Here is an 18,282-nt window from a genome sequence, read left to right as displayed (position 1 = left end):
CACCGCAGAGCGCCGCGGCCGCCCCCGCTGTGCCGGGAGCAGAGGGGTCAGCTGTCCCCAGGGCGCCGGGGTCCCCGCAGCCGGTGGGATGCTGCGGGCGAGGGGTCGGGGGCCTTCGCTCTGCGGGATGCCCGGTGTAAGGCGTCTGCCGAAGGACAGCGAGGTTTGGGGCAGGAGAGTCCCCCGAGGCCCCGGGAGCCCCCCGACACCGGCCGGGGTCTGGGGCGTCCAGCCCGGTGACGGCTCCTCTGCTTGCCTCTGCAGTGGAAGGGCGAGATTTCTTCCCCAAACTAATGAAAACGGTGACAAAAAGCCAGGTGTCACTTTTAGGCTGGTTAAAGTCTACTCCTGGATATTTTGGATTTACACCTTCTTAAAGGAGGACTTTGGTTTTCCCCTCAGGCTGTGGAAGGGTTTCTGGAGCAATCCACAGCTCTCAGCCATCGTAGGACCTTGTTCTTCGGCGGAGCCTGAACTCGGCACGAGCAGACCCCACGGAGCTGCCTCTGAGCGGGGCTTCCCGCTGCCGCAGGGACCCGCCCGGGGGGCAGGAGGATTCGGGCCCCGTGGAGTCGGGGTGCGAGCTCCCCCCAACGCACCTCGGAGGCTCGTTAGAGCTTCGTTAGAGGCAGACGCTTGGATAATCCCCACCGCATTATCTGTGCCGTGTTTCCTGAGGAACTCAGGACGCAGAGCGACGCGTGATGAATGGAGCAAATGGGAAGCAGAAATCGGGGTAACTGGGAATTTATGGGAAGTGGAGAAAAGGGAGCGAGAGGCACCCAAGGAAACCGTGATTCCGTGATTCCATGATTCCGTGAAACCACGAGGCCGAAGCTGTCGGTGGGTCAGTCGGACGAAGCGCTGTCGGTGCCCGCACCGTTTTCTGCCTTGTTTGGGATTTGCAGGCTCCAGGAAGAGCTGGGGCCGGTTCGAGGGACGGAGCCGTGGCATCGGCATCGCTGCTGGCTCACGGAACAGAGTGTCAGGATGGAAAGCGGGGCCGGAAAGTGGCCTGAGGCAGGGGACAGGGTGGGTGACACGGCCACCAGCAGCCTGTGCTGGGGGCCTGGGGACACAGGGGAAGGGGAAGGGAAGGGAAGGGAAGGGGGAAGGGAAGGGAAGGGAAGGGAGGGGAAGGGAAGGGAGGGGAAGGGAAGGGAAGGGAAGGGAAGGGAAGGGAAGGGAAGGGAAGGGAAGGGAAGGGAAGGGAAGGGAAGGGAAGGGAAGGGAAGGGAAGGGAAGGGAAGGGAAGGGAAGGGAAGGGAAAGAGGAAGGGGAAGGGGAAGAGGCTGGGGCATGGGAATGGGAATGGACAGGGAAATGGGAAGGGTCTGGGGCAGGGTCCCGTGCGCTCCTCTGCGCTGAGCACCAGGTGAGCTCAAGCACGATGGCAGCACCGGGGGGACACCTTCTGCTGCAGCGGGACGAGGGTCGCGGCGCGTCTGAGCCGCCCCGGCAGAACAGGGCCAGGACACCCAGCCGGGACCCCCAGCCCGACCCTCCCTCTGCCTTCCTCTGTGCGCTCCCTGCTGCGACCTGTCCCCCCCCACAGGCCCCTCTCGGCATTTGAGGGCTGCGCTGAAAGGTGAGCGCGGGCGTAACACGCTCTGCTTCGGTGGGAAAATTGACTTAGTGCCATGGGGCATTTTGATTTGAAAGCTTAGCAGTGTACGGTGCTAATAAAGAACTATTGAATGACTGTAAAAGCATAACTGACAAATTTAAAATGTGTTCATCAAGAGGAATTTCTTTTCTGGCTGAGTGTGTTCCTGGAAAGGTCCCTAAAAAATCTCTGCTGCTGCTGGTGGCATTCAGCATCTCACTCCGTGGGCTAAAAGCAGCGAGAAAACCTGGGTGTCGGAAATACGTGGATGACCTGCAGTTAAACCCACAGACCGGGGGTCACCGATAGGCGAGGGACCCCTCCCAGCCGCGTGTGAAAGGTGGTGGCGAAGGTGACACAGGGACAGGGTGGTGGCACTCGGCGGAGGCGAGACCAGCGCCGGGAACCGGCAGCCTGGGGTTTGCATTTTGAGAAGTTATTGAGACATCTGAGAGGATTCAGAAGAGAAACGTGAAAGTTATCTGAGGTTTGGAGAAAACGCCTCCGTTGGACCTTTCTAAGCCTCGCAGCCGCACCGGAGCGGGGTCGAGGGGTGACTTGGTCACGGCGCCCAAAGGCCTTTGCAGGGAGAGGTGTTCCGGGTGCCAGCGCCGGGGGCAGAGGTGCCGGTACCTCATGGAGACCTCGCCACAAAGCCGGGGGAGGTTCCCCCTCAGCCGGCGCCTCGGGAGAGCCGGGACATCAGTCCTACCTGGTGTTTTAACTGCTGACAAGTGCAACAACCACAGGCAAGAAATTCCCGAAGGGAAGAGAGGGAAAAGCAACGCGGGGTTACGGGCAGCATCACCAGAGCGGAGGATCCGGGTGGGCAGCAGCGGGGCACGGACACATGTGCTAATTAAGTCACTTGCAAAAAGAATAAACCTCAGTTTTGGGATATATTCATGGGAGAGTGAGGAATTTAAAATCAGTTTAAAATGTTCATTATTTAGCTCACCTCCATTTGGCCCCTGAACGCACCAGCGGATGCGCCGAGGTCCGTGTCCAACCCCAGCCCTTGCGGTGCTGTGACCGCAGCCGGGGGGTGTCGGCGCCGCAGGGGTTTGGGTGGGGGCTGGGGGGGGAGCGCGGCTCCTCCTGCGGCTGCTGGGAGAAGGCAGACGAGACTCCAGCCCCCTCTTCCCCAGAGCAGCGCGGTTCTGCGGGGGGTGACGGTCCCCGACGCCCGCGGGCCTCGCCTGGCCACCTCCGGGCAACTCCTGCTTCAGCCAAACACCCTCTGTGCTGTGGGCAGAGAACATTCCCGGTCTCACCGCAGACGGGACCCTGCGGGGTCCTCGAGCCGGAGCGTCCCGTAACTCCCTGGAAAAGGGGACGCTGGCGGGGGGCGCAGGGCGGCTGCTACTGGGGGACGGTGGCACCTGGCCGATGCCATGCTCGGAAAAAGAGCCCCTGTGGGTGTTATCTTTGACATTTACATTTAATTGGGGAAACGACGGAGCAAAGCTGCAAGAAAACCAACGTGATGCGAGCTGGCGTCTTGGGCAGGGGACGTTGTGCTGAGGTCAGTGACCCGGCCATCATGGAGCATCCCTGTCCCTGCTGCCACAGACGGAGCGAGACGTTGCCTGAAACCAGCCCATCAGACCAGACACCCCACAGTCAGACTTCTGACACCAGTCCTTTCAAGATGGATTTTCAAATCCATCCCTTTTTCTTGGTCATACAAGAAGTTCTGCTCGGGGTTTGCATTTAAATTCATATTTTTTAGTTTAATCTCTCCTTTTCAGTGATTTTCCTTGACTTTCCTCTGTTCAAGGAAATTAAGCCCTTTGAAGCGCTGCACAAACATGTCATTGCCGGGGATTATCACCCGTTTGTCCGGATCGATTCCAGTCCCGTTCTGATTGCTAATTGTAGAACGCCCACTCGTGGATTCCACCAGCCCCGTCCAGTGCAGGGCATCAGACCGCGGGGTTCGCTGGGGATCCCGACCCAGAAGCCAGCGGGGAGCGGAGGGGCCGTGTGGGATCTCGGCCGCGGTGTGGGATGGTGCTCGGACCAGCAGCTCCCCGGAGGCGTGAGGAGGAGCCGTGGGTGTCTGTGGGTCGCGGGATGGACGGGGCTGCTCAGGTTCCTCTCTTCGGGTTTCATTGTTCCGCCGCCGTTGGACAGCCTTTGCTCGTGGCGCTCCGCTGGCGCATAAAGCAGAGAAAAGCAGAAAGCAATGGATTATTTCTTTTTTTTTTTTTCTTATTCCTTTTCCAAGAAAGAAAGGGAAAAATACTAAAACGTATACACGTGTGTGTGTGTGTATGTATGTATATATGTATGTATGTCTATTAAAAAAAAGACTAATCCTGCCTGGGGTCCACAGACCCCAGAAATAGAGGAATCTCCCCATGGACCTCTGGAAATTCCCCGGGCTGCAACAGCTCACGCGTTCCCGGGGCTAATGAGAACGCAGACGCCTGCCCGGGACCCTTCGCGGGTGAGGGTGGGGGACCACGCACGCGTCCCAGAAACACCCGGGACCCGCAGCCTTCCCCCGGCCCTCTCCTCGGAGGAGACGGGACGCCCAGGGAACGGCCCCAAGGCAGCTCTTTTGGCCAGAAAGCCGTCACAGCGGTTTTCTCATTTGGAGATGATGAAATAAGTGTTCTTAACGCTGGAGGAGCTGGGAGATACCCGCCAGGCAGCCTTGCCAGGTTGCTCCGTCTCTCCCAACATGGGTAGACTGGAAAACCCTCGGCACGTGATTCCGAAGGAGCTTTCTGGAGAAACGAACCCAGCCGCTTCGGTGGCACCGGGTGTGAGGGTGTTTTACGCAGTCGGTGCTCCCAAAGAGACGTCTCTGACTGAAGCGTCCGCGGGGGACGACGCAGAGAACGGACCCACTGCTGCGGGACGGGACGGGGGGGACAGAGGCCCCCATCCATCCCCTCCGGAGGGGTCTGGACAGGGGCCCCTCGGCCTCCCCTTTCCGTCAGCTGCTGCGAACGGGGACAGAGCGGCATAAATCAAAAAGCAGTCTTCAAGGAAGGCTCTGGGCTCTGTGGCCCAGGGCGTGCAGCCCGTGTGCCCGCTCCGTCGGCAGGGACCGCAGCCGTGAGCGGGCGCAGCCGTGGGTACAGGCGGCATTGCCGGGAAGAGCCAGCCCGGCTTCTGTGAAGCGAGTTTGTGAGTCACAAACACATTGCGAGGTCCTGCGGCGCGTCGGCGAGCGGGCGGGTGAGCTTCATCCAGGCGCTACAACAGACGTGGGATTTCTAAAAGCTCTCAACAAAACCCTCGTAACAGTTTTTTCCTAATAAACCCCTCCAGGCTGCAGGGACGGCGCTCTCCAGGAACCCCAGCAGGGCCAAAAGAGGGAGAGGAAGAGGGCAGGGACGTGCTGCTCCCACCCACGCCCCCGGCTGCCTGAGCCCGGGGAGGCAGTTTGGTTAGAAACCCTCCAGGGACGCTCTTCCTCCTCCTCCTCCTCCTCCTCCTCCAGCCCTTCCCACCATCACCTCCAAGAAGGGTGGTGGGTGGTGGATGGGTGGTGGGTGGGAGCCTGCCGCAGCCGCCCCCCCCAGGCATCGCCGTCCCGGGGGGAGAAATTTGTTGGGGTCTTGATTCCCTCACAGCTGGACATTTTCTGTGTCTCCGTCTCCCTAATTACACTTTCTCATTAACCTGCCAGGGCTCACAGTGCCGTTTTCTTCATTTCTCAGCCTTTTGGATTCCCACCAGCCTCCCGGTCCCGCTGGCCCTGGGGCAGGCCGGGGTGCGGGTGCCAGCGGTGCTGCTGGCGCGGTGGCCTGCTGGACCTCGCTGCGCTCCTCGCAGGCCGTTTGCCAGGGTGGGCACAGCTGGGGTGGGCTTCATCGGCCCGGGCCAGTGGGAGCAGGGAGACTCTCCCGGCTGTGGGGACCCCGACCAGCGCGGCTGGAGGGACCCCCACCCACCCGCTCCCCTGTCCCGTGGTCCCCAGAGCCCCGTGGACCCCGAGCACCCCCTGGGACGGTACCCTGGGCGCTGCCGCAGCAGCCTGCACTGGGCGTGCGAGTGGGGTGGGAGTGGGCGACCCCCGCTGCGGGCGGGGGGTGACGGGAGAGGGGACCCCACGGCGGTGGGGCGGCGGGTGGGGACCTGCCGCGTGTCACAGCCCCATCGATGCCCTTGGGGGGATGGAATCACCCCCGGGACGCGGGGGGGCGGCGGGGGCGGCCGGGGGGACAGCGGCACTGTGTCCCGGGCGGTGCGGGGGCGACGGGGAGCCGTGTGCCCCGGCTGGGGGGGGGGGACGGGGAGCCGCGTCCCGGCGGTGCGGGGAGGGGACACGAGCGGTGCAGGGGGTGTCCCGGCGGTGCGGGGACGACGGGGAGCCGTGTGCCCCGGCTGAGGGGGGGGGGACACGACGACGGGGAGCCGTGTCCCGGGCGGTGCGAGGGGAAGGCGGCACCGAGTCCGGGCGGTGCGGTGCGGGGGGGCACGATAGGAGCGATGGGGGGACGGGGAGCCGCGTCCGGGCGGTGCGGGGGGGGGGACGGGCAGTGTGTCCCCCGGCTCGTCCCCGGGGGGTGGCAGCGGGGAGGGGGGGGGGGGCGGTCCGGGGGCGGGGGCCGCGCGTGGTGCCGCCCGTGGCCGCCCCCCCGCGCCCCGCCCCGGGGCCGGTCCCGCTCCCGCCGCCGTGACGCGGGCGGGGGCGGCGCGTGACGCGGGGCGGGGGCGGCCGATCCCGCATCGCGGCGGACCCGCATCGCGGCCATGCAGCGGCTGCCCGCGGCCCCGCGCCGCTGACCGCCCGCCGCCGCCATGAACTTCCAGGGCGGGCCCGGGCAGAGCCCGCAGCAGCAGAGCCTGGCGGCGCCCGGCGGCCCCGTGCCGGTGCCGGTGCCCGGGCCCTCGGGCCCGCAGCCCGGCGGGCCGCCGCCGCCGCAGTTCGGGCTCTCCAACTCGGCGGCCATCCGGGCGGAGATCGGGCGCTTCGAGTCGGTGCACCCCAACATCTACGCCATCTACGACCTCATCGAGCGCGTGGAGGACCTGGCGCTGCAGAGCCAGATCCGCGAGCACGTCATCTCCATCGAGGGTGAGGCGGCCGGGCCGAACCGAACCGAACCGGGCCGGGGAGATCCGAACCGGGGCGAACCGGACCGGGGAGAACCGGGACGGACCGAACCGGGACGGGCCGGGGAGAACCGGGGCGAACCGAACCGAACCGGGCCGGTCCGGGCCGCGCCGCTGCCCTTTGTGCCCGCCGGCCGCTGCACCTGCTCCCGGTGCCCGGTGCCGGGGGCGGCCTCTCCCGCGGGGCCCGGCGGGAGCCCAGCCCGCTCCGCACCGCCCCGCTCCGCTCGCCGGGGCCGGCACCGGCCGCGCTGCCCGGTGGTGTCCCCCTCCTTCCCCGCGGCGGGGCCGGGCCGCGGCCTGCGGCGAGGCGGGCCGGGGCCTGCGGGGCGCGGCGCCCCCCGGGGCCGGGAGCCGCGGTGGGACCAGGGGCCCGGCTGGGCCCGGCCCCGGGGCTGCGGCAGCGGGAGGGGAGGGGTCGCTCCGTAGCAGCCCCCGCCGCGGGGGTCGGCCCGGCGGCGCGGCCTGCAGCCCCGGTGGTCGCGGCCCGGCGGCCTGCGCAGAGCCGGGGCGGTCGCCTTCCTCCGCCCCGCGGGGAGCCGCAGCGCCGGGGGGAGCCGGGCTGCCCTCGGCATCGGTGGGGTACGCGCCGCGCCGGAACCTGGCGGAATTAGAAATGCAGAAAACTGCAGTCGCGGCCCGAGGGGCCGGGAGGGGGTCGGCCGAGAGCCGGGTGCGGGGAGGGACGGGGGGATTCGCGGCCCGGCGTCAGGCGGGGGGCGGCTCGCCGCGGCCCACCCCAGCGTCCCTCTGCCCGGCTCCGGGCACCCAGAGGCCTCCGGCTGCTGCAGCGCGGCTTTGCCCTTGAGCAGAGGAAGATCTGGGGCCGCGGGTGCCGCCTGGTCCCTGCTAGAGCTGGGGCTCGTTGAGCGTCGCCGTTCCCCTGCCGTGGTGTCTGTTGTCTCCGCTCGATTTTGGCAGCGTGCGCAGGTCGGGTCCCGCTCACGCACGGCAGAAATGTCGCCGCAGCTGGCACGTGGGACCGGCTGGGATGGGAGAGCGGTGGCCCCGCCGCGGTGGGCGCAGGCAGGAGGGTGGCGTGGTGGCCCCACTGCGGTGGGTGCGGGAGGGAGGATGGCACGGTACCGGCCTCCACAGTGGGTGATGCTGCACGGGGGTGGTGGTCTGGGCCAGGCAGCTTCCCTGGGGCTCTTCTCAAGATTCCTGCATCCTCCTTCAGCCTTTTTGGGGTGGTTTCCTTGGAAATAAGTAAGAGGGACCGTAACAGAAGTCAAAAAGATTGGGTGGTTGAAGGGGTATAAATTCAAGAATTTGTTTCATCTGTCTTGCAGCGCAAGGACAAAGGATGCTTAATGGGATCAGAACGGGGCAAATGTAAAACCAACAAATAAGGGGTCTTTTTTCCATTTCTGTGACTGCTTGTGAGATCTCCTGCCACAGAAAGCTGTAGAATTAATGGAATTACTGAGGTGAAGAGGGAAGGGGTTGCCGCTGGAGATGAGTGGGGGTACACAGGGCTGGCACAGGCGGTGGCGGTGCCTTGGGCGTCGGGGCTGCAGCCAGCCTCCAGTGGGGGAGGTCAGGGTGGTCCTGACAGGGGGAGACTGTCTCACGGTCATTCATGGGGGCTCCGGCAGCTCTTCCTCACGCCTCTGATGCCGACTGCAGTGAAAGACCCCAGGGACCGGTAACCGTGATGACGTGGTCTGATCCTGCTTGTGATTCCCACATTGTGGGACAGAGAAACTACCAGCTGAAATACTGCTGTAGGAAACCTGCCTGTTACTCCCCCCTTGCTCACGGGGCCACCTCCGCAGGCAGAGCGTGGGTGGCCGACCCTCCCGGGCGCCCCGTGTCCCTGCCCCTGGTACCACGTCTCCCTCCCCACAGGGGTGCTGGGTGCGCGTGTCCCACCCCAGCCACTCTCGTCCTCGCCTGCCGCTGCCCGCCCGCGCCCCGTCCCGGTCCCGCGCCGGGGGATCATGTGTAAGCTGATGGTGAGCACGTTGGCGTGGAGGTGCGTCTCTTAGCAACTTCGCTCACGGTGCGTGTTTTCTCCTGCTGCTAAAAGGAAGGTGTGAAAACAGAACGCTTTCACAGGCAGCTGCAAACGGTCCGGGCTCCCCGAAGCTGGCCGGCTGCGGTCCCGTCCGGCCCAGGGATGAGGCGTGAAGAGTGACCAGCACACGAGCAGGCAGCCACGGCGCGGCTCGCTCGGCGTCACTCTGGGCTGTGTGCGGGGCGGGAGGCTGCGTCCCCTCGGGGGCTCTGCCTGCTCCGACCACAGACCCGTCCTGTCTCTTCTGGCCCTTCCCCACTTTTCTTTCCAGCTGCGAATTTGGCGGAGCAGGAGTCACACAGATTTCCTTATCTTGGCTGCATTCCCCGCTTACCTGCTAGGCGCTGGGTTAAATCATGATCCCGGTGACAAGCGCGCTGTGATTATGCGGTTCCATGCGATGCGTTACCAAGTATTTGTGAGAGACAGGATTAACGGGGGGGGTAATTAACCACTGGAAGAATTTTGCTGGAGATGTTATCGTTTCTTTAAGTGCCTGAGTCTGGAAGGGAATATCCTTCTAAACTGTGTGTTTTGGGCTTGATACAGAAATTGCTCAAAGAGGGTTTTTGTTTGTTGGTTTGTTTATGTTCTTGATCTGATCAGACCCTGTGACCATAACAACTGCTTCTGGTCCTAAAATCTGTTACGGAAGTTGCCAGCGAAATCCCAGATCCCAACTTCCTAAGGCTGAGTGCTGGATATTGCAAGACTTGCTCACGTCCTCTTACCACATTCTCTTTCTGCAGGCAATCCCTTCATTTTTAAAAGGGGAAAAGGCAGGGCCGGATGCTTTCGGCAGCGGCGTGCCCGAGCCGCCCGCCCTCCGGCCGGAGCCGGGGCTGCCGTTGCCCCCGTGCAGGTTTTCACCCCAGAGCGGCGCTGGCGGGCGGGAGGGGAGGCGTCAGCACAGGGTGTGTTGTACAGAAACCTCGTGGTCTGGGGCTGTGCTGCGGGGGCACTGCCCAGGACGGGGGTGACCTTGGGTAGGCTGGAGCCAGGAGCCCTGGTGGCCGCCTCTGGGGAAGGAGCCTTTTCCAAGGGAGGGACGAGAAGAGTTTGGAGTCAACGACAGGGCCAAAACCGCCTGCGGACGGAGCCTGGGGCTGTCGCCGGTCACCTCCCCTGGCCCAAGGGGTGGTGTTCAGAGTGCGGCTGCGGGAGGAAGGACCAAAACGGCTTTGTTTTGGTCTCCCTGTAGCCAGAGCCTGGCTGGGAGGCCAGGGCAGGAGGCGGCTGTTGGGCACCCGGGGCCGGCGCTGGGTTTGGCTGGTCGCCGGCGTCAGCTGAATCACAGGCAGGACCCGGTGCTTTTCAGTAGTTTCTAACCGCCAAATTTGGACAGATTTTCAGGGGGCTAGCAAGAAGCGTTTCCCTCATCCCTGGCTTGTTTCTTTGCCAAATCTCAGAGACTGCTGCAAGCTGCTGAGCTCTGGAAAGGGTTTGATGTATGCATAAAGCAAAATGATACGCAACTTCAGTTCTGAGGCTGGTACAACCCCTGCTCGTAATAAATGTCACCTCTAACTATGTTACTCTGGAACAGACTATAGACAGAATTATATTAATAGAATTTGTAATTAGAACAGTAATTACACAGCACTTAATTTCTTTCATAGAAGCGAATTTTCAGAAGCGGCCAAAACGCCAGTCCTAGGCAGGGAGAGGGACGCGGAGGGGAGCGACCCGAGGGACGCGCGGGACGGGGACTGTGGGTGGCGCGGGGCAGCGGAGCCCGCGGGGATCCATCAACACGCAGGAGGGAGTGAGCTGGGAAGATGGAGGTAGGGAAGGAGGATCACAGCGCGGGGCTGAGAAGATGGTTGCATCGAGGTCTTCTGTGGGCGTGAAGTAACGACGGCCAGGAGGGAGGAGGTGGAAGATAGATGAGGAGAAGTAGGTGAGATCCCTCAACAGAGCTTTTGCCAAGTGATAGGAATTTTTCCCTGACGCTGGCTGTCGGGCACACGTCTTGCAGCCCACCTAAAGGCTCAGCTCCCAGGAAAAGCCTGGGGAAGGTTCCCAGCCGTGGCGAGAGGGCTCGGTGGCCAGGTAGCAGGAGCAAGAGCCTCTCTGAATGAGCGCAGTCGGGGTTTTGCCCAGAGTGTGTGTTTTTCCCTTTATTGTCCTTTCACACCCCTCCAGCACACTTCCAAACTTGTTTTGGTTCCTTTGCACATTTTAAGAAGCGGGATTAGTTTGGAAAAGCTTTCCTCTACGTTACTCCGCTGTTGTTTCTCCGGCAGAGGATGAAAAGGCCATGGAGGAGGGTGTGCGATAGCAGGCTGGCGCTGACCTGGGGCTCCGCATCTGCCTTGGCCTGGGCAGGAGTTGCCTTGGAGTGTCGTTTTGCATCGCGCCGGGTCCCAGCTGTTTCTCCGGGGTTAGGGCCGGAGTGAGCTGTTGGGTCACTTGGCGTGAACCCTTTCATCCCGGGATTTCAGCCTTTTCCCACTCAGCCAGTAGAGCTGGTTAAGGCATATCTTTCAGATACGCATACAGTCTAGGGCCTTGCTACTTCAGGAGCTTTTCTCCAATATTGGGCATCTCGCTGTTAATAATTAGCATCGTTTTTTCAGTAGGCATCTCCAGGATCCTGGATCTTTTTTTTTTTTTACATTTCTCTCTACGAGTAAGTAGTTCTTTGATACTGGGTATTTTTGTGTTTAAAGCTGCTTGTACCAATTAATGAGGTCACTTTTCTGTCTCCTTTTTTCTGATGGGTTAAACTGACCGAACCTTGTCCTTTTCGTCAGCTCCAGCACAAGTTTTACAGCTCCATTCTGCATCCATTTCCAAGGTCTTTTGAAACCGCTTCCAGATGCTCTGATTCACAAAATGTGAGGCAGGAGTTGCCACTGATGCAGTATCTTCGTGAGGACGGTGGCAGCGCGGCTCGCTGGAGCCCTCCCAGCGTCCTGCCTCGGCTCTGGGGAGCCCCGCGCTGCCGGGCCGGGGCTGGCCGGCGTGTCCTTGCTCAGCTGAATCAGCCGCAAGTAAATTACACCCTTTGGGAAGGGGAGTCTTCTGCTTAGCTGGCTTTTTCCTGCTAATTCCATGACCTCTGCAGAATTGCCCTGTTTGTGTGTGCCTGTACGTTCCCCACGGCTGGGAAACCGCAGGGAAGGGTGGTGGGGTGCGGCGGCAGGAGCTGTGCTCCGGCTCCTCCGGGAGCAGCAAACCGGAGAGCCGTCAGCGCATCTCTGCGCCGGGGCTGGAGCTGGGCATCCCAGGCGGCGGCGTGTCCTCTGCCCCTTCTGCCTGCCGGGGCAGGGCTCCAAAGGTGCTGGGAGGGCTGGAGCCCCTCTGCTGTGGGGACAGGCTGGGAGAGCTGGGGGGGTTCAGCCTGGAGAAGAGAAGGCTCCGCGGAGACCTTCCAGCCCCTTCCAGTCCCTCAAGGGGCTCCAGGAAAGCTGGGGAGGGACTCTGGAGCAGGGAGGGGAGCCGTGGGACGAGGGGGAAGGGTTTTGCACTGACAGAGGGGAGACTGAGATGAGATGTGAGGCAGAAATTGTTGGCTGTGAGGGGGGTGAGCCCCTGGCCCAGGTTGCCCAGAGAAGCTGTGGCTGCCCCATCCCTGGAGGGGTTCAAGGCCAGGTTGGCCGGGGCTTGGAGCAACCTGGGCTGGTGGGAGGTGTCCCTGCCCAGGGCAGGGGGTGGCACTGGGTGGGCTTTAAGGTCCCTTCCCACCCAAACCATCCTGTGATTCTATGATTCTTCTCACCGTAGTCTTGAGCTTTGCAGGAAATGAAGTGCAGACGTGGTTAAAAGAACACAAAAATGAGAGATCGGGCAAATGTTCTGATGGCACGTTCTGTTTTCTTTGGCTGGGGGTGCTGGCATCTCAGGGCAAAGACTCCCGGGAGAGACTCCCGAGGGGATGTGGAAGTGCTTCTCGAGCCGTCTCATGTGCCAGCACAGGAAAGCCCTAGGTCCCCGAACGCGGCACGTGTCCTTGCCTGGCAGAGGAGCCAGCAGGGCTGACGCTGCTCGGCGTCTCCCAGAGCCGATGCCCAGCGTGAGTGGCACCAGCAGAAGAGTGGGGAGAGTCCTGGTGCGAGGGGAGGCCTTGGCCCCGTGGGAGCGATGGGCAGAGCAGAAGCACGGCCGGAGGAGGCCTGTAGCATGCTTGGACAAGTACAGCCTCTATTTTTATGAAGTTTTATACTGCGGCCCCAGTCATCTGGACCCTCCTTTGCCAGATGCAGTTCTTACTTTGTAGCGCTTACAACTCAAGGACAAGGTCTTGTGGAAGAGTCAGACAATCAGAAAAAGAAATTGCTTGATGCTGTGATTGACAGGCGCTGGGAGAGGTGATGGAGCCGGAGCAGGAAGGTTGGGGGATGATCTCGGTAGCTGAAGAGTGCGTAGGATGAAGTTGCAGGTGCTGTGGTGAGGGGAGAGAAGGTTTCTGGCGCTGCGGGGGCAAGAGCTCTGACATTGTGGCTACAGAGGAAAAGATGAGGACGTGGAGGTAAGCCGCAGGGAAATAACGGGGTTTGGATGTGGCCTCGGTGAGAGCGTCGGAGATTTCTGTGGCTGCGGTTTCATAGTTACCTCAATCCAACACAAGTGTGGCTGCTGCTAGAGGGGGCAGCTTCAGGGGCAGTCCTGTGCCTGACCAGTGCTCCAAGCAGTGACATCCCCCTCACCCTGTCCCCAGGTCCTGCCTCCGCATTCAGTGCGGGGCGAGACCTCGGTTTGTGGCCGGGACCGGTGCTTGCACATTGCTTCTGTGCCTGGGCTGGAGTGCGGGGGCTTTGCCTGGGGAGGACCCAGCAGAAGTTCAGTTTGGTTGGGTTTTGGCCTTTGGTCTGTGAATAGCTGGTGTTGCCATCCCCTTTCAGGAGGTTTCCTAGAGCTCCTGGTGGAGCACGTCCATTTTCTGCACAGGGACCTTCAAGTCTCAGGCAGCGCTGGGCTCTCGCCTCCTCTGGAGTGTCCCCAGGGTGAGGAGTAGAGGCGGTGGTCCATCCAGGCTGGCTACTCAAAGGTGGCGATAGGACTTTTGGTTGATTTGGGTGGCCAAACTAGGTTTAAACGATGCTCACTCTAGACCTTAAACTGTGTTTCAAGATGGTCTGGTTGATGTGAAATGGGTCCCACCTTCTCTCCTCATCAGAAGCAGACCCTGGGGAAGGCCGGGTGTTCCTGGTGGCCCTGGGCAGTGGGGTGGCAGCCCTTGGGCTGGAGTCCTAGCCACACGCTCAGCGAATGCGAGAGGGGTGCGGGCAATGGCCGTGAGTTCCAGAGGAGCAGCAATGGGCTGACAGGCTGACACAAAAGCCTGACTACTAGAAACTGAGGGGTACGAGAGCTGCTCCAGCAACGCGCCTGTCATCAGAGCTTTGGACCTTGATGACCACCTCTGTAATACCGTCATGTTTCTACTGCATCCCTCGCTGGGCAGGAGGAGTCCTTTTTCTCTTTGTGATCCACCTCCCTACTTTGGCGTCTGATTTTTTTGAAACTTCCTCCAGGACTTTCTGCGAGTCAGAGCCTCCCAGACAGCAGCTGCACAGAGGGAACGAACCACGTCCCCTTTATTTCTGCCAACAGTGCCCTGCGCGAAACAGGCAACTGGTCTGATCTCCCTCTGCCGCCTCCTGCAGCGCTCTGGGCATCACTAGCAGCGCTGAAGCTGGGGTGTTCCTCTTCAGGAGGATTTTCTGAAGCGTTCCAGTGAGAGCAAGGAGTCTTCTGAGGCAGAAAGGCTAAAAAGGGCAAATCGTGCCTGAGAAACCTGGTGGCCTTCTATGAGAAGGTCACAACATCAATAGACAAGGGGAGAGCAACTGACATCACTTACCTGGACCTGAGCAAAGCCTTTGACACCGTCCCACATGACATCCTGGTCTCCAAGCTGATAAAATACGGGATTGATGGACTGACAATTCAGTGGACAAAGAACTGGCTTGACGGCCACACCCAAAGAGCGGCTGTCAATGGGTCCATGTCCAAGTGGAGGCCAGTGACGAGTGGAGTCCCTCAAGGACCGGTACCGGGACTGGTCTTGTTTAACATCTTCGTCAGCGACATGGACAGTGGCATAGAGTGCACCCTCAGCAAGTTTGCTGACGACACCAAGCTGTGTGGGGTGGCTGACACGCTGGAGGGAAGGGATGCCATCCAGAGGGACCTTGGCAGGCTGGAGAGATGGGCCTGTGCCAACCTCATGAAGTTCAACAAGACCAAGTGCAAGGTCCTCCACCTGGGTCGGGGCAATCCCAAGCACCGATATGGGCTGGGCAGCAACTGGCTTGAGAGCAGCCCTGAAGAAAAGGACTTGGGGATACTGGTGGACGAGAGGCTCAGCATGGGCCGTCAGTGTGCACTAGCAGCCCAGAATGCCAATCGTATCCTGGGCTGCATCAGGAGAAGCGTGGCCAGCAGGTCGAGGGAGGTGATTCTCCCCCTCTACTCCACTCTCGTGAGACCCCACCTGGAGTACTGCATCCAGTTCTGGAGCCCCTACTACAAGAGAGATATGGATGTGCTGGAACGTGTCCAGAGAAGGGCCACGAGGATGATCCGAGGGCTGGAGCACCTCTCCTGTGAGGAGAGACTGAGAGAGTTGGGGTTGTTCAGTCTGGAGAAAAGGAGGCTCCGAGGAGACCTTCTAGTGGCCTACCAGTATCTTAAGGGGGCCTCCAAGAAAGCTGGGGAGGGACTTTTTAGGATGTCGGGTAATGGTAGGACTAGAGGGAATGGATTAAAACTAGAGATGGGTCGATTCAGGCTGGACGTTAGGAAGAAGTTCTTCACCATGAGGGTGGTGAGACACTGGAACAGGTTGCCCAGAGAGGTGGTGGAAGCCCCATCCCTGGAAGTTTGTAAGGCCAGGCTGGATGGGGCTCTGAGCAACCTGATCTAGTGGGAGGTGTCCCTGCCCATGGCAGGGGGTTGGAACTGGATGATCTTTAAGGTCCCTCCCAACCCTGACAATTCTATGATTCTATGAAAATCAAGATAACTTTAGCCTGCTTCCCTGTTGAAAGGAGGTTCGTATGATTAAGCCCTGTTCTTCTGTGTCTGCTTGCCTCTCCTGCCCCAGTAACTTTCAGACCTGCTGTCCAGTTTCAGCCAAACCCCTGCTGTTCCTGAATTCCTACAAATCCCAAGAAAACAGATACCTAGACAGAGCAGAGTGAGCCAGCTCGCGCCACGCAGTGGGAGAGGGTAGTTTGTGTCTCTCCGTGGTGGCTCGCTGCCGTGGGGCTGCATCTCGGCACTGCAACCTCTGACTGAGTCACTCCGGAAGCTCTCGCCCGGGGTTATGTGTGAGATCGTGTTCTTTCCGTGTGATCTGCGTGGTGATGAAATCCACTCGGTCACGGAGAGCGCTGCGCCGCGGTTACAGCCAACTGGTTGCTGCGTCTGAGATGTGGGTCTCGCCGTGCTGCTGCTGCGGTCCTGGAGGGCTGGAAACCACCAGCTTCGGGGTGGTGGGCCCACGGCTGGACTCGCTGCGGCGGACATCGTGGCTGTCGGGCCCTGACTCTTGCTCCCTGTAGCGTGTCCATTCTCACTTGTCCCCTGCTGCTGATTTTTGGATTGCTCTTGATGTTTAGCCCAGCGGTGACTCCCCAGCTTAATGAAAAGGGGTTTGACTGTCAGAGAAGCCCCCAGCGGGTGTGCGTCCCCCGGTCTCCAGGTGAATGGATGGAGGTGAATGGAGGGAATCCGCGGCTGGAGCAGCGCGGGTGGCCGGCGGGTGGGTGGCCGAGGCTGGTGCTGCCCCGGTGGCGATGGGTACCCTGGGGTGGAAGGCGCTGCGGCACTTCTGTTGGGGAACAGTAGGGAGTGAGTCTGCGGCCTCTGTTGCCCGTCTCTCTCGTTGCAGTCGCACCGTGGAGCCTTATCTGATCAGGTTCCTCCCGCAGAATATGCTGTGAAAACACAGGACAAAGAGAACCCTGCCGCAGAGCTCTGGGAGTTTGTTTAAAACTGAGAGGCAGATGCCGGTGAGCAAGTGGGGAGCGCGCAGAGACGGCGGGACAGCGCGGGCTGCGTCCTGCACGTGGGCTTAACAGGGCAGTCGTCTAACCCGTGTTGTTTCTGCTGTTCCTGGTGAGTACGGAGGCACAGGAGAGCTTTAAGGAGCAATTTGAAAGAGGATAATAAAGCAGATTTCAGGTTGTTTACAGAGAGCTCTTTTCAAACACGAAGTACAACGGGGAGAAAATAGAGAGGTGTTTGCTTGAAATGCAGCAGCTGGGAAGTGGAGATTGCCGTCACCGTTTGGGAGGGAGAGGAGTCAGCTCTTCGGCAGCGAGGGAAGGATGGTTGGTAACGGACGGGGAGTTTGGGAGGGTGAAGACAAGCAGCTTGCAGTTGCCGTGACAGAAGAGGAGGACCTGGAGGGGGGATTCAAAGGGAGGGCTGGCCTGCTTAAGAAAGGGAGGTTAGGAAAATAATTTTAGCAGCAGCATTGTGACTGAATAAGGGTGAGGCATGGTTTTATGCATTACAGACCATTTGGGGGGCAGGGTGCAGCGCTGATTGATGCAGAGTGGAAGCCTGGGGTCTCTGGCTGTGTGGCCGGGTGATAAAGGCTGTATTTTGGGAACTGTCATTTGTGTAGCTCTGTAGGGGTTTAGGGGGGGCCAGGATATGGGGAGGAGAGTTCAGTCTGTGAACTCTGTTCCCTGTAGCAGTGTCTGAATGGTGTCCTGAGCTCACAGACAGGTTCTAACAGTGCTGTCCCCAGTCATCGAGCAGCAAGGGCTTGGGGGAAGAGGGGACAAAGCTGGGATTAGTAACAGCTCTCTTTAATCATGTTGAGCTTGGGCTTGTGGGTACACACTTGAAATGCTGGAGGGGGAAATAAGCTGAGACTTCATTTTGGACAGGAGACAGCCCAGGAATAGAAAGGCAGAACTATGAATCATCAACACAGAGCTGAGAGATGGAATTAAATTAAAACATAAGGCTAGCTAGAAGAAGCATGAAGGGGGCAAAGAAGGTGCTATGGGCAGAGCCATGTGAGACACCTGAAAAACATAGAAAAACTGAGGGTGGGGGTTGAGGGCGATCCTTTTGAGGCTGGTGAAAGAACCAGGAGAATAAAAGAACTGCTGGGACCAACGAGGACAAGGCGTCATGGCCAGTTGTGCTCCTGAAGGTGCGGCTGGCAGGGTCCAGAAGAGCCCAGAATCTGCACATGGGGCAGGAACAACCTCGTGCAGTGCCCCGGTGAGATGGGAAAGGGCAAGGGGAGATCCATAACCCCCCCTCCTGCCTGGAGTCAGATGTCTGTCCTTCTGGAGAAATGTTTGTCCAGCCAGCTTCTAAAAGGCTGTCAGTGACAGTACATCCCAAGTCTTCCCGGGAGGCTGGAGAGAGACTGGAGAGAGGTGGATTCGATGGATGGGCTATTAGGTGGGTAAGGAATTTCCTGGATGGCCACATCCAAAGAGTTATGGTCGATGGCTTGGTGTTCAGATGGAAGCCAGTAACAAGTAGTGTCCCTCCAGGGTCTCTACTGGGACCAATACTGTTTAGTGTCTTAAGTACTGACATAGATAGTGGGTTGGAGCGCACCCTCAGCAGCTTGTGGGTGACACCAAGCCAAGTGGTG

At 60.4% G+C, this 18,282-nt stretch overlaps 1 protein-coding gene across 2 annotated transcripts in view; it reads left to right on the top strand.

Moving 5' to 3' along the window:
* The first annotated feature begins 6,234 nt into the window (after positions 1-6,234).
* AGAP3 (ArfGAP with GTPase domain, ankyrin repeat and PH domain 3) overlaps positions 6,235-18,282 on the top strand; it is a 157,641-nt gene continuing 145,593 nt past the window's right edge. The window contains exon 1 of one of the 2 annotated variants that reach the window (XM_074573734.1): positions 6,235-6,644. In XM_074573734.1, coding sequence (XP_074429835.1) covers positions 6,368-6,644 — 277 coding nt within the window. In that variant the 5' untranslated portion in view covers positions 6,235-6,367. The remainder of the gene's footprint in view (positions 6,645-18,282) is intronic. The other variant, XM_074573735.1, reaches the window with a different exon arrangement.

The sequence above is a fragment of the Larus michahellis genome, chromosome 2, assembly GCF_964199755.1.
Source record: "Larus michahellis chromosome 2, bLarMic1.1, whole genome shotgun sequence".
In the NCBI taxonomy this organism is placed as follows: Eukaryota; Metazoa; Chordata; class Aves; order Charadriiformes; family Laridae; genus Larus; species Larus michahellis.
This window is presented reverse-complemented; position numbering and strand designations above follow the sequence as displayed.